General features: G+C 37.9%; 1 protein-coding gene across 1 annotated transcript; it reads left to right on the top strand.

Annotated features, from left to right (window-relative positions):
• Positions 1-621: 621 nt before the first annotated feature.
• Positions 622-6,116, top strand: LOC149172634 (serine carboxypeptidase 1-like). The gene is made up of 14 exons (XM_089427761.1): positions 622-794; positions 1,354-1,499; positions 1,987-2,063; positions 2,350-2,472; positions 2,561-2,663; positions 2,891-2,928; positions 3,078-3,176; positions 3,395-3,475; positions 3,585-3,794; positions 4,213-4,281; positions 5,133-5,254; positions 5,401-5,514; positions 5,732-5,777; positions 5,921-6,116. The coding sequence occupies exons 1-14, from the start codon at positions 622-624 to the stop codon at positions 6,002-6,004; spliced, it is 1,485 nt and encodes a 494-aa protein (XP_089283887.1). The 3' UTR covers positions 6,005-6,116.
• Positions 6,117-13,816: the final 7,700 nt, after the last annotated feature.

A 13,816-nucleotide genomic window follows, 5' to 3' on the forward strand; every position in this document is an offset into this window, starting at 1 on the left:
CTTTCCAACAACTTAATTAGTCTTCTCATTTTTGGATTTACGTTCAGTTTTGTATGGTATCTTGATTCCAGATTCCCCAAATATTTAGAGGCGCAGTTAAATTTTTGACTAAATGTTTTATCTAGATTACAGATTCCCCCAATATTTAATAATCTGAGGGAGATAAAAACAGTGAAATTTTTTAACGCGCCCATATCCTTGTCCATCCAATTGCCAAATATTCAGAAAATCGGCAATCAGATAAGCTCCAGGATATGGTCGTGGATGCTATTTTCCAGGCACTACATGGATACAAGAAGAATTCTTTACACCAGCTGGCGGGCTGAAATGAATGGCAGATAGAGAAGATAACGTTTGATGATCTTGAAGGGGCAGTGCAGAAAATATTCTGTTGACTTAGCCTGAGCATATTCACACTGATAGAGATACGTACGATTTGACATAATCTTTAAATGTTCAAATGAGTCATGAAAATAACTGAATTATTTTAAACAAGAATTATCGGTGTCTTTAATGAACTGTCCATTTCGAGGCCTATTAGAAGTGCACTCGAGAAATATATATGTATAGACACACTGTTTTCTTTTTAATTGAAGTAAGGTTGGGTGTATTTCCATAACAATGTCTTCCCTGACGAAGTCCATGCAATTTGTGGTTGATTTATTCACTACCCATGTAATTATATATCTGATTATCACCTCACTTCAGCTGAATTGCAAGGCAGCACCTGCAAATGCCAGAGTGGAGTCCTTTCCAGGATATCATGGTAATATTAGTTATGAGATATATGCTGGGTAAGTGTCATATCTATCCAACGTAAAGTATATTTATTCATGAATAAAGTCCATGTTCAAATGTAACAATAATTGAAAGTAACAAATTCAAGGTGCCAGATCTTTCACTGGAAAGAATATTTATTCATTAACACACTCATGTTCAAAAATAGCATGCATGAATTTGCTCCTGTTTGTAAATAAACAATTAGCTGTGTATTTATGCAAAGATTAAGAACATAACCAAAGAGTTCATAGCTTGTAGAATGCATGCTTATATGACAAAGAAAGACAGAGAAACATAAAAGATATACAGATCTCTAATTGTTATGCACAGACTGTGAATATGTTTGAACAGAGTTTAATTTCTATGGATACTTGATAAATTTGGTATCAGTTGAAGCTAAAAAAATATTAGAGTCAAAATTGTTGCAGGGAGAGTTCAAAATATGAAAAAGAGTAGGAGCGAAAATTGTTATATGGAGTGCTTAAAGATGTGATTCTCCCACTCTTATATTCTATTGGATGACCAATTGAGTAACTGCATGAAAGTCTTTGTGTTTTCTTCATATTCATGCAGGTATGTGACAGTTAGTGAGGCCAATGGAAGGGAACTTTTCTACTATTTTGTGAAGTCAGAAAGTAATCCAGCAAATGATCCACTTCTTCTTTGGCTTGAGGGAGGTCCTGGTTGCACCGGTTTCACTGGATTTGTCTATGAGATTGGTCAGCTATCGGAATTCTTGCTCTTATTGTCTGTTGCAATGCTCAAAGTTGCTATTTATCAAATTAATTTTGATCTTGTACATATTAAGTTTTCAAATTGTTTAATCTGGCCATGGGAATGGCTTGTTCAAATGGCTAACCGTAAGCTCAGTTTTACCCATGTTGTTGGAATTGGCACCCAAAACCGAGTCAACTGCTGTTATAATTAGGCTTATGCAATACTAAGATATCATTGTAAACCAAAGAATAACGGAAATCGATAAATTATGGATTTCATACTCTTGAAACGTTACCTATTCAATGTTCAGCATTCGTCGTGAAAAGATAATGCACCTGCCAGACTTGCAAGGCTAGGCACGGTGGGAGGCTATTTTGATGCAATCCTTGTTTAGAGAAAAACAAAACATAATAGTGATTTTTAGAAATTTGTAAAATAAAATGATAGAGATCTTCTAATATTTATCCCAAAGTTTTTCTCCTATTGCAGGTCCAATGAGTTTTGATCTCAGTAACAATTCTGGGAGTTTGCCCACGCTCATTCCCAATCCACACTCTTGGACTAAGGTTGGCGTTCAAGGCTCCGGCCTCTGCCACTATGGTTATAAGGAAATGTTTCCAATTAGGGCACCAAATTTTCTTTTCCTCTTTCAAACATTCGTCAAGTGAGCATACTAGATTATGTCACTGATAAAGCATCTCTGTTATCAACTTTTATGTTCTGTTGCTTTTATCACTTTGGAATTTGCCATTATTAAATTGTTTCTCATCCAACTTGGACTTAACTTGGATGCCATTGAATGTATAAATTTTTATTGTAATGGATTAACCTTGAATGGTTTTGCACATGTAGGTCTCCAACATTCTTTTTGTTGATTCTCCAGTTGGGACTGGTTTTTCTTACTCCAATACAGCTACAGATTACAGGACTGGAGATTTTAAGGCTGCTTCAGATATACATACTTTCCTCATAAAGGTTTTCAGTTCTATCACGCTACAAAAAAATATTTTACAAGTGTATAGATTTTTGTGAATCTCAGTACAGTTTATAATCTTGGATGTAGTGGTTTGAAGCATTCCCTGAGTTTCTATCTAATCCATTTTATGTCGGAGGGGAATCTTATTGTGGTATTAATGTTCCAATGGTGGTACAGGAAATAGTAAATGGTAAAGCACACACAACCCATGTTTTGTTATTCAGTTGACTTCCTGGATTCTCTGTTTTTGGAATAGGCTGGAATTTCTTTATGGCAGAAGGAGTCCTATAAGTTGATTTGAGGTTGCATTTCAGGAAAACATATGTTCTAGACATTGTATTTTTCTTAATACAATTTGTTTTATGATTGATACTTTGATGCTTGACCGTTGCAACCTCTCTTTCTTGGCTATGACAGGAAATGAAGCAGGTATTAAACCAACCTTGAACATTAAGGTCAGAACTCTTTGCTAATAATTGAAATTCATAGCTTTCTTCATTCAGGCCTCTCCAAAATATGTTGGTGACTATGAACAGCGTTATGTTCGTTAGGAATTTTACTTGATGGTCTCATGGTCTGACTTCTTGCATGGCTAGTTTTTCAGGGTTATCTGATTGGAAATGGGGCGGCAGATGAAGTATTTGACAACTCACATGTGCCTTTTGCACATGGAAAGGGACTTATTTCTGACGAATTATACCAGGTGTGTACCCTGCAACGTTAAAATAAGAGACCATGAAATCATAGGCACAATTTATATATTCTCCATAGACAGATGGTAGTTCCAGGGCTGCCATTCAAATCCTAGTCTAATATGATATTATTTTACGAGTTTTTTACTCTAATTTTTAGAGAATGTAAATCAGTTGGCGTTTCAGCAGCTGTTCGATATAAAACTTCTACATACTTATGTTTCTGCAGGCAGTAAAGGAGGCTTGCAATAGTAGCTATTTGTATTCCACCAATGCTTCTTGTGAATCAAACCTATTAGAAGTGTCGAAGGTAATCCTTGTAGTCCTTTTCCTAACTTTTATCACAATAGTTGATTTTGCTAAATTCAGGACTTATTATTCCTTGCAAATTAGTCCTGATTTGGTCTTTCGAAAAACAGGTTTTGATGGGAATCAACCGTGCCAATATTCTTGAACCCGTTTGTTACCCCCTTTCTGAGAAGCGGGAAAGCGTAGGTAGTGAAAAACTTCTAACCAAGATGTACGAAAAATTAGAAATAATTGATCAGGTTGTTGGATCAAGGAGCAGAATCTCTAATCTGGCGGTTCGTCTACAACATGCTTACCAGGATAGGCAATGCCCTGCTGTGGTAAAGTGCAATAGGTCCTCTGCTCCTCACGCTATGTATTTGAAACCTGTTTTATTTGCAGTATAGCACATTTGTATTCAGTATTTTCTTTTACTCTTTGACAACCGACATATACAATAAAATAGGAGGACGTCCTTTGTATGTGTTGTATATATCAGCCCTTCCAACTGGATTTAATAAGGAAATTATTAAATTCACAATTTTCTGGTTTGTTTTCCAGTGAAGGACAGTAGAAGTTTTGGATTTGGATTTTGATTCTGTAAAGTTAAATATTGGCATCCGACTTTTTCCTTCTTGTAACAGTTAATGTTTTTGTGTAAAGTTACCTATTTCGTTCAACATTTTTAGAGAATTCCATTTCTGATAGTTGATCTTTCTCATACATTCGACTAACAAAATCTTTCATATTGCAAAACAGGACAAATATCATCTTTCCGACGTTTGGGCAAATATTCCGCAGGTCAGAAAAGCGATCCATGCTCAATCGGTATCCACTTTAACCTAGTCCTTGCTAATTACTTTCCTTCCTGTCCTGTCTTTTCACGTGCTTAGAATGGCAGGAAACTGATTTAGTTTAAATAATGCCATTTAGGCTGCTCTGGCTTTTGAAGTTATTGCTTACTAAAAGGTTCAGTGTTTCTTTTGATCCAGAAGTCATTTCTTTTGTTTGTGTTTTTGTTATATATATATATATATATATATATATATATATATATATATATTCTAATTGGCAAAGATGTCATCAATTTACAACTAAAATAAATAGATCTATACCCAAAATTCACTCATATATATATATAATTTGTTGACGAATAGAAATGTTATGAATTTACAACTAAACTAAATATATATATATATATATATATATATATAAATTTATGATCAATCTCTCTATGTATAGACCAATGTCAAAACATTTAGTAATATAAAATTATAATCTTTTATGTTTTATTGCAAGTTATTATATATTTTAGATGGTCATGGTTTTTGGCACATATTTATGCTTTGTGATTTAAAAGGGTACTATCATAGATCTATACTAATTATAGATCTACTAAGTGTTTATAGGGATAAATATGTGGTTAATGTAGCCTTATGGATGTCGTTAATGTAGTTTCATTGATGTAGTTAATGGTTAATTGCTAATATAGTCACATGTCTAAAAAAAAATTAGAAATAGAAACTTCTATAAACAAGCATGGATTTTTCAATTATTGTTGTGACAACTATCATAATCACTCACATGGTAACCCTCTGATGTTAAAATTTATATTTATTTGTTCCAGGAAAAAATGAGAAAGTTTATGGGCAATGTTAATTTATTTTATTTTTATGCAGGAAGAGATAACTGGAGAGTGGGTAAGGTGCACACACGACTTTAAATATGATTATCAGGTTTCGAGTGTAATTGAATATCATCGCAATCTTACTCAAAAGGGCTATCGGGCTTTAATCTACAGGTGCTTTCATACGAATATAGTTTAAGTATCTACGCTAGTATTCATATTTTCTTATGACTTTGAATAAGGCTTATGGAGGTAGAATTATTGTGCATGATCTTTTAAGGGTCTGCCATCGTATTCAACTCGCTCTTTTGTCATGACAGTGGTGATCAGGATATGCTTGTACCATTCGTTGGAACTGAAGCATGGATCAGATCATTGAACTATGCAATACTTGATGATTGGAGGTCTTGGTGGGTGGACGAACAAGTTGCAGGGTAAGACGAGGAGCTCATAATATTACAACTTCACTCAAAAATTAATTACATATTTTATATTTTTGAAAAAGAAATAACAAGCTTCTTCAGCAACGAACCCTCCTCTACCCTATGTTTTAAATATATAACCTTCACTACTTTATCGTTCAGTAATAGGGACACTCGTTTAAAGAAAGAGACAAAAGTGACATTGATGTTGAATCCATTTTGTGTGCAGATACACGAGGTTATATGAGAACAACTTAACGTTTGCGACAGTCAAGGTAAAACTTCAAAACTTTTGCCATATCATTTGATGTTTTAAGAAATTTGATGAATTATTTTTCCTCTCCATTTTGATTCACATTATAGAAGAAAATGGAGGATGATGGATCCAATAGCTAATAATTAGCCCAACATTTTGTAGGGAGCTGGACACACAGTTCCAGAATACAAGCCTAGACAAGCATTTGTGATCTTCCAGAGATGGGTCTTAGAAGAACGTTTGTAAATTGAGAACATCAATTTGAATAGTGTTTTGCATTAGTTCTCAGTTTTCTCCTGTATTTTGGTGTTACTTTTATTTTTATTTCTTTACAAACTTTGTAGGAATGTTATCAAAAACTTGTCTATCTGTAACTCAATTAAGTTTGATTGTAAGGTGCAACTAGATGCTTCTAAAGAGAAATGTCAAAGTTAGGCCATTGCTAATTATATGTACCTTTAGCTAAATAAGATTGAAGAATTCAGAAATTCATAAGCACTTTTCGCACATGAAGTTACTAGGTTGTGTATTTTTTCAACTCATTAAGAAAAATAATTCACAAACTCATAAGAACCTACAAATAATATAATGTCGAATATACATTATATATTAGTGCAGGTTCATTTTCCTTTGATTTATATGTTTATAGTTATCAAACTGATTTATAAGTTTATAGTCATCGAAATCATTTTTCCTCAAATATTATTTATATTAAAATAGTTTTCACATCAACAAATTATTCATTTCGATTTATAAATTCAGAATTAAAATACAATTAAACATATTAAAAAAAAATAACATCTCATAAAATAATTCACCACTAAAATATTTTAATTATAAAAAAATTTAAAATTTTAAGTCTCACACATTTTTTTTTATTTAGATTTCAATGTATTTTATTTATGTTTTATATTGAAATAAAAATTATATTATTAATAACTTTTTAAATGTTATATATCAACTCAAAAATTTTAATTTATTTAAAAATGTAAAAATTACTAAATTTAAAAAAAGTACATAACTATAAAATAGAGATTTTTAGCTTTTAATTACTTTAACTTTTTTTTACCTAAGCATCTGATGAAAACGAGATTATGGGGTGAACCAAAATCCCATTTCATTAATAAATTCGTCTTGTGGCCACCACGCTTCCTCTGCGCACTCTTGCTCTGATGCATATGAATACTCAACACAGCGAACAGGGGCTTCGTGCCTTCCCAATATATCCTCCTTTCTGGCGCTGAAATCATCCTTCTCAGTGTTGTCAGCACTTCCACTGAAACCCAATGCGTCGTTGTGAAAACAGCAATCTAAAACCGGACCTCCGTGTATGAATTGACGCTTTAACGAATTCGCCCTTGCATCATATAATCGCACCTTTCTGTCCCATGAGAACGCTCGTCTCCTTTGTTGGCAGCGATTACTGCTGGGTTTTCCATGGTCTTTCCAAATAATCGTACTCAGTCAAATATTTTTTTCTCGTAAAACCGGAAGCACAGAACCGCCATTGCCACAGCCAACCTCCAGGATTTTATTACTGCCTTCCGCCTGCAACGGCTCGGGAAATTCCTTCAACAAATACTTCCGTTCCTTGAAGAAAGTTCCTCTCAAACGGCGTTGACGAAAGCTCTTCCATGCCTCCTTGTTGCCGCAGCACTCTGTCGCCTCATCATCATCTTCGTCGACTGCAATTTCCGCGCCATGGTTTGTGTGCTCCATTACTCTCCTCAAATTGAATATGAGATTTCCAAGTTTGAGTCTGGTCATATCTCAGTGGCTGCTAAACCTCAAATTGAATATGAGATTTCCAGGTTTGAGTCTAGTCATATCTCAGTGGTTGCTAAACCGAAACAAAAACTACTTGTGTTTGCTTCAACCGAGACCTTCTCTCCTTTTTTTTTTGCCATGAAAAAAAAATAATATAAAAAGATTTTGAGTCTCTACAGAAATTAAGGCAAAATGCTGGCAAACAATACAGGCAAAAACACACAGACACAAGTTCACATAAAACATTTTTTTCATTATTTACAAACTCAGTTTACAGTTTTAAGGCATTTCAGCCTTAATCTTTGGCAATCACATTTTGCCCTCTCTCACACGCACAGGGTTTTCCCTCTCTTTTCTTCCCGATTTACTCAAGAATCCTACAGTTCTTATCACACATATATTCAGTTTTAACTGATTTTTAACTAAAATTAGTTTATTAACTGAATCTTGTTCAAGATTGCCTTGGCTGTCCATGTGGTTTTCCACTTGTCCTCTTCCTCTAATTTTCTTTCATTGACGTGTCCAGATGCTCCTGCATCAGACTCCCGAGGTACAAAAATTATGACCTCCTGGTCATATGCTCCCGAGGTACAAAATTATGACCTCCTGGTCATATGCGTTTTCTTCGCAATTCGCAATTCTACCCACTGTTTCACTTCGTCAGTGGAACTACCTTCTGTGAGCTGCAACCAAACCTCTGCCATAGCAAGTCCTCCCTGCTACCAGATGCCCTACCAAGCTTCTCTGCTGAGCTTAGTCTTCTCGGCATCTCCGCGGTTCTCTCCTCTCGAACCCATTGAGCAGCCACTGAGATATGACCAGACTCAAACCTGGAAATCTCATATTCAATTTGAGGTTTAGCAGCCACTGAGATATGACTAGACTCAAACCTGGAAATCTCATATTCAATTTGAGGAGAGTAATGGAGCACACAAACCATGGCGCGGAAATTGCAGTCGACGAAGATGATGATGAGGTGACAGAGTGCTGCGGCAACAAGGAGGCATGGCAGAGCTTTCATCAACGCCGTTTGAGAGGAACTTTCTTCAAGGAACGGAAGTATTTGTTGAAGGAATTTCCCGAGCCGTTGCAGGCGGAAGGCAGTAATAAAATCCTGGAGGTTGGCTGTGGCAATGGCGGTTCTGTGCTTCCGGTTTTATGAGAAAAAAATATTTGACTGAGTACGATTATTTGGAAAGACCATGGAAAACCCAGCAGCAATCGCTGCCAATGAAGGAGACGAGCGTTCTCATGGGACAGAAAGGTGCGATTATATGATGCAAGGGCGAATTCGTTAAAGCGTCAATTCATACATGGAGGTCCGGTTTTAGATTGCTGTTTTCACAACGACGCATTGGGTTTCAGTGGAAGTGCTGACAACACTGTGAGAAGGAAATGCCTTAAAACTGTAAACTGAGTTTGTAAATAATGAAAAAAATGTTTTATGTGAACTTGTGTCTGTGTGTTTTTGCCTGTATTGTTTGCCAGCATTTTGCCTTAATTTCTGCAGAGACTCAAAATCTTTTTATATTATTTTTTTTTCATGGTGAAAAAAAAAGGAGAGAAGGTCTCGGTTGAAGCAAACACAAGTAGTTTTTGTTTCGGTTTAGCAGCCACTGAGATATGACCAGACTCAAACCTGGAAATCTCATATTCAATTTGAGGTTTAGCAGCCACTGAGATATGACCAGACTCAAACCTGGAAATCTCATATTCAATTTGAGGAGAGTAATGGAGCACACAAACCATGGCGCGGAAATTGCAGTCGACGAAGATGATGATGAGGCGACAGAGTGCTGCGGCAACAAGGAGGCATGGCAGAGCTTTCATCAACGCCGTTTGAGAGGAACTTTCTTCAAGGAACGGAAGTATTTGTTGAAGGAATTTCCCGAGCCGTTGCAGGCGGAAGGTAGTAATAAAATCCTGGAGGTTGGCTGTGGCAATGGCGGTTCTGTGCTTCCGGTTTTACGAGAAAAAAATATTTGACTGAGTACGATTATTTGGAAAGACCATGGAAAACCCAGCAGTAATCGCTGCCAACGAAGGAGACGAGTGTTCTCATGGGACAGAAAGGTGCGATTATATGATGCAAGGGCGAATTTGTTAAAGCGTCAATTCATACACGGAGGTCCAGTTTTAGATTGCTGTTTTCACAACGACGCATTGGGTTTCAGTGGAAGTGCTGACAACACTGTGAGAAGGATGATTTCAGCGCCAGAAAGGAGGATATATTGGGAAGGCACGAGATTATGGGGTGAACCAAAATCCCATTTCATTAATAAATTCGTCTTGTGGCCACCACGCTTCCTCTGCGCACTCTTGCTCTGATGCATATGAATACTCAACACAGCGAACAAGGGCTTCATGCCTTCCCAATACATCCTCCTTTCTGGCGCTGAAATCATCCTTCTCATAGTGTTGTCAGCACTTCCACTGAAACCCAATGCGTCGTTGTGAAAATAGCAATCTAAAACCGGACCTCCGTGTATGAATTGACGCTTTAACGAATTCGCCCTTGCATCATATAATCGCACCTTTCTGTCCCATGAGAACGCTCGTCTCCTTCGTTGGCAGCGATTACTGCTGGGTTTTCCATGGTCTTTCCAAATAATCGTACTCAGTCAAATATTTTTTTCTCGTAAAACCGGAAGCACAGAACTGCCATTGCCACAGCCAACCTCCAGGATTTTATTACTGCCTTCCGCCTGCAACGGCTCGGGAAATTCCTTCAACAAATACTTCCGTTCCTTGAAGAAAGTTCCTCTCAAACGGCGTTGATGAAAGCTCTGCCATGCCTCCTTGTTGCCGCAGCACTCTGTCGCCTCATCATCATCTTCGTCGACTGCAATTTCCGCGCCATGGTTTGTGTTCTCCATTACTCTCCTCAAATTGAATATGAGATTTCCAGGTTTGAGTCTGGTCATATCTCAGTGGCTGCTAAACCTCAAATTGAATATGAGATTTCCAGGTTTGAGTCTGGTCATATCTCAGTGGCTGCTAAACCGAAACAAAAACTACTTGTGTTTGCTTCAACCGAGACCTTCTCTCCTTTTTTTTTTTGCCATGAAAAAAAATAATATAAAAAGATTTTGAGTCTCTGCAGAAATTATGGCAAAATGCTGGAAAACAATACAGGCAAAAACACACAGACACAAGTTCACATAAAACATTTTTTTCATTATTTACAAACTCAGTTTACATTTTTAAGGCATTTCAGCCTTAATCCAGATTTCTTTGGCAATCACATTTTGCCCTCTCTCACACGCACAGGGTTTTCCCTCTCTTTTTTTCCCGATTTACTCAAGAATCCTACAGTTCTTATCACACATACATTCAGTTTTAACTGATTTTTAACTAAAATTAGTTTATTAACCGAATCTTGTTCAAGATTGCCTTGGCTGTCCATGTGGTTGTCCACTTGTCCTCTTCCTCTAATTTTCTTTCATTGACGTGTCCAGATGCTCCTGCATCAGACTCCCGAGGTACAAAAATTATGACCTCCTGGTCATATGCTCCCGAGGTACAAAATTATGACCTCCTGGTCATATGCGTTTTCTTCGCAATTCGCAATTCTACCCACTGTTTCACTTCGTCAGTGGAACTGCCTTCTGTGAGCTGCAACCAAACCTCTGCCATAGCAAGTCCTCCCTGCTACCAGATGCCCTACCAAGCTTCTCTGTTGAGCTTAGTCTTCTCGGCATCTCCGCGGTTCTCTCCTCTCGAACCCATTGAGCACTCCTGCTCCAGGTTTGCTGCAATCTTCTCCCCTTCACAAACAAACTGTACCTCTTTTTTTCTTCGTACCTCCTTTCTTCGGATGCCAAAAAAAAACTCCTCTCCGCAGGAAATCTTTCCCGCTCTGATACCACTTGATGAAAACGAGATTATGGGGTGAACCAAAATCCCATTTCATTAATAAATTCGTCTTGTGGCCACCACGCTTCCTCTGCGCACTCTTGCTCTGATGCATATGAATACTCAACACAGCGAACAGGGGCTTCGTGCCTTCCCAATATATCCTCCCTTCTGGCGCTGAAATCATCCTTCTCACAGTGTTGTCAGCACTTCCACTGAAACCCAATGCGTCGTTGTGAAAACATCAATCTAAAACCGGACCTCCGTGTATGAATTGACGCTTTAACGAATTCGCCCTTGCATCATATAATCGCACCTTTCTGTCCCATGAGAACGCTCGTCTCCTTCGTTGGCAGCGATTACTGTTGGGTTTTCCATGGTCTTTCCAAATAATCGTACTCAGTCAAATATTTTTTCTCGTAAAACCAGAAGCACAGAACCACCATTGCCACAGCCAACCTCCAGGATTTTATTACTGCCTTCCGCCTGCAACGGCTCGGGAAATTCCTTCAACAAATACTTCCATTCCTTGAAGAAAGTTCCTCTCAAACGGCGTTGATGAAAGCTCTGCCATGCCTCCTTGTTGCCGCAGCACTCTGTCGCCTCATCATCATCTTCGTCGACTGCAATTTCCGCGCCATGGTTTGTGTGCTCCATTACTCTCCTCAAATTGAATATGAGATTTCCAGGTTTGAGTCTGGTCATATCTCAGTGGCTGCTAAACCTCAAATTGAATATGAGATTTCCAGGTTTGAGTCTGGTCATATCTCAGTGGCTGCTAAACCGAAACAAAAACTACTTGTGTTTGCTTCAACCGAGACCTTCTCTCCTTTTTTTTTTTTGCCATGAAAAAAAAATAATATAAAAAGATTTTGAGTCTTTGCAGAAATTAAGGCAAAATGCTGGAAAACAACACAGGCAAAAACACACAGACACAAGTTCACATAAAACATTTTTTTCATTATTTACAAACTCAGTTTACAGTTTTAAGGCATTTCAGCCTTAATCCAGATTTCTTTGGCAATCACATTTTTCCCTCTCTCACACGCACAGGGTTTTCCCTCTCTTTTCTTCCCGATTTACTCAAGAATCCTACAGTTCTTATCACACATACATTCAGTTTTAACTGATTTTTAACTAAAATTAGTTTATTAACTGAATCTTGTTCAAGATTGCCTTGGCTATCCATGTGGTTGTCCACTTGTCCTCTTCCTCTAATTTTCTTTCATTGACGTGTCCAGATGCTCCTGCATCAGCATCTCTTCTATTTTTTTTAAAGATAAAATAGAAATTCTCCAAATTTTTAACTTTTAATTACCTTAACTCTTTTTTACCTAAACATCTCTTTTATTTTTTTGGGTGTAACCAGTGGTGAAATTATGGGAAAGTCCATGAATTAAAGACCTCTTCTATACTATTAATTGATTACCGGGGCGAAAATATGAAATTGGATTATAGTTCATTTGGATAGAAAGTTGTTATTATCTTAAATTAAAAAATTACAATTGATTTAATATGTTTGGTTTGAATAATTAAAACTTCATTTGGCCTATTGCACAAAAAAGCTTGACCTAGCCACCGCCACTGCTGCTGGTTCTCTGCGTTGTGGCTGCAGGCTAGCTCCGGCCCTCTGGTATGCTTTGGAGGGCTCCGCCATTCATTTTCATAGGTGACAACAATATTTTCGAACTCTCAAGAAGCTACGTTGCTCCTGTCTCCTTGTGCAGTGCTTAGGAAGGGTGTCGCCACGCACTGTGTCAACCCCCCTATTCTTGCGCGATGCTTATAAGAGTTACGCCCAAAAGATCTGCATGTTGAACCTCTGTGCGAGCTGTGTGCTATTGGGCTCTCAGGTGTCTGCCTAAGCGCCGCTACGGCTGTAGTGCTCCTCCGCTCAGTCCTGCAATGCCTTTCCACCTCATGGAGTCCAACGGGGGCCTTGTCCCCCCCCCTCATCCCGCCTCCGGAGTTTTTTGCATTCAAAACTATGACTGTTGCAAGTTCGAAGCGCCCTCCCTCTGCCAGTTAGCAGAAATTTGTCAAGAAATTAGACTCTATCCCCACGGTTGCCTTTCCTAAAGAAGAAACTTGCAAGGATGCTCTGAATCTAGCTGAGAGAGGGCTAACAGGCCAGTTTACGGGCCTCTGGCCTTCCCCCAAGTCAGTGGAGGACTGGACTCAAAGAAACTGGTCTCCCTTGATCAAAGAGGGGGTCAAAAGCTATTTTGTGGGCAAAGGATTCTTCATATTCGTTTTCGAAAGCTCGGATGATAGAAGTCTAATCTTCAGAAATGGTCCTTATTTCATGGGACTGCAAGGTCTGTATCTAAACAAATGGTCCCCAGATTTTGATCCCTCCCAGGACATCCCCTCTACTGTCCCAGTTTAGGTGCGATTTCCCCCTCTGCCTCTTCACTGCTGGAACCAAAAAACTCT

The sequence above is a fragment of the Pinus tabuliformis genome, chromosome 4_2 (genome assembly GCF_031772625.1).
Source record: "Pinus tabuliformis cultivar Carrire ecotype Pingquan chromosome 4_2, CPIR1, whole genome shotgun sequence".
Classification (NCBI taxonomy): domain Eukaryota; kingdom Viridiplantae; phylum Streptophyta; class Pinopsida; order Pinales; family Pinaceae; genus Pinus; species Pinus tabuliformis.

Coding starts and splice junctions, on each gene's coding strand:
- LOC149172634 (XM_089427761.1), top strand. CDS start 622: ATGTCTTCCCTGACGAAGTCCATGCAATTTGTGGTTGATTTATTCACT. Junction 2,473..2,560: donor TACATACTTTCCTCATAAAG/GTTTTCAGTTCT, acceptor TCTTGGATGTAG/TGGTTTGAAGCATTCCCTGA. Junction 3,476..3,584: donor ACCTATTAGAAGTGTCGAAG/GTAATCCTTGTA, acceptor TTCGAAAAACAG/GTTTTGATGGGAATCAACCG.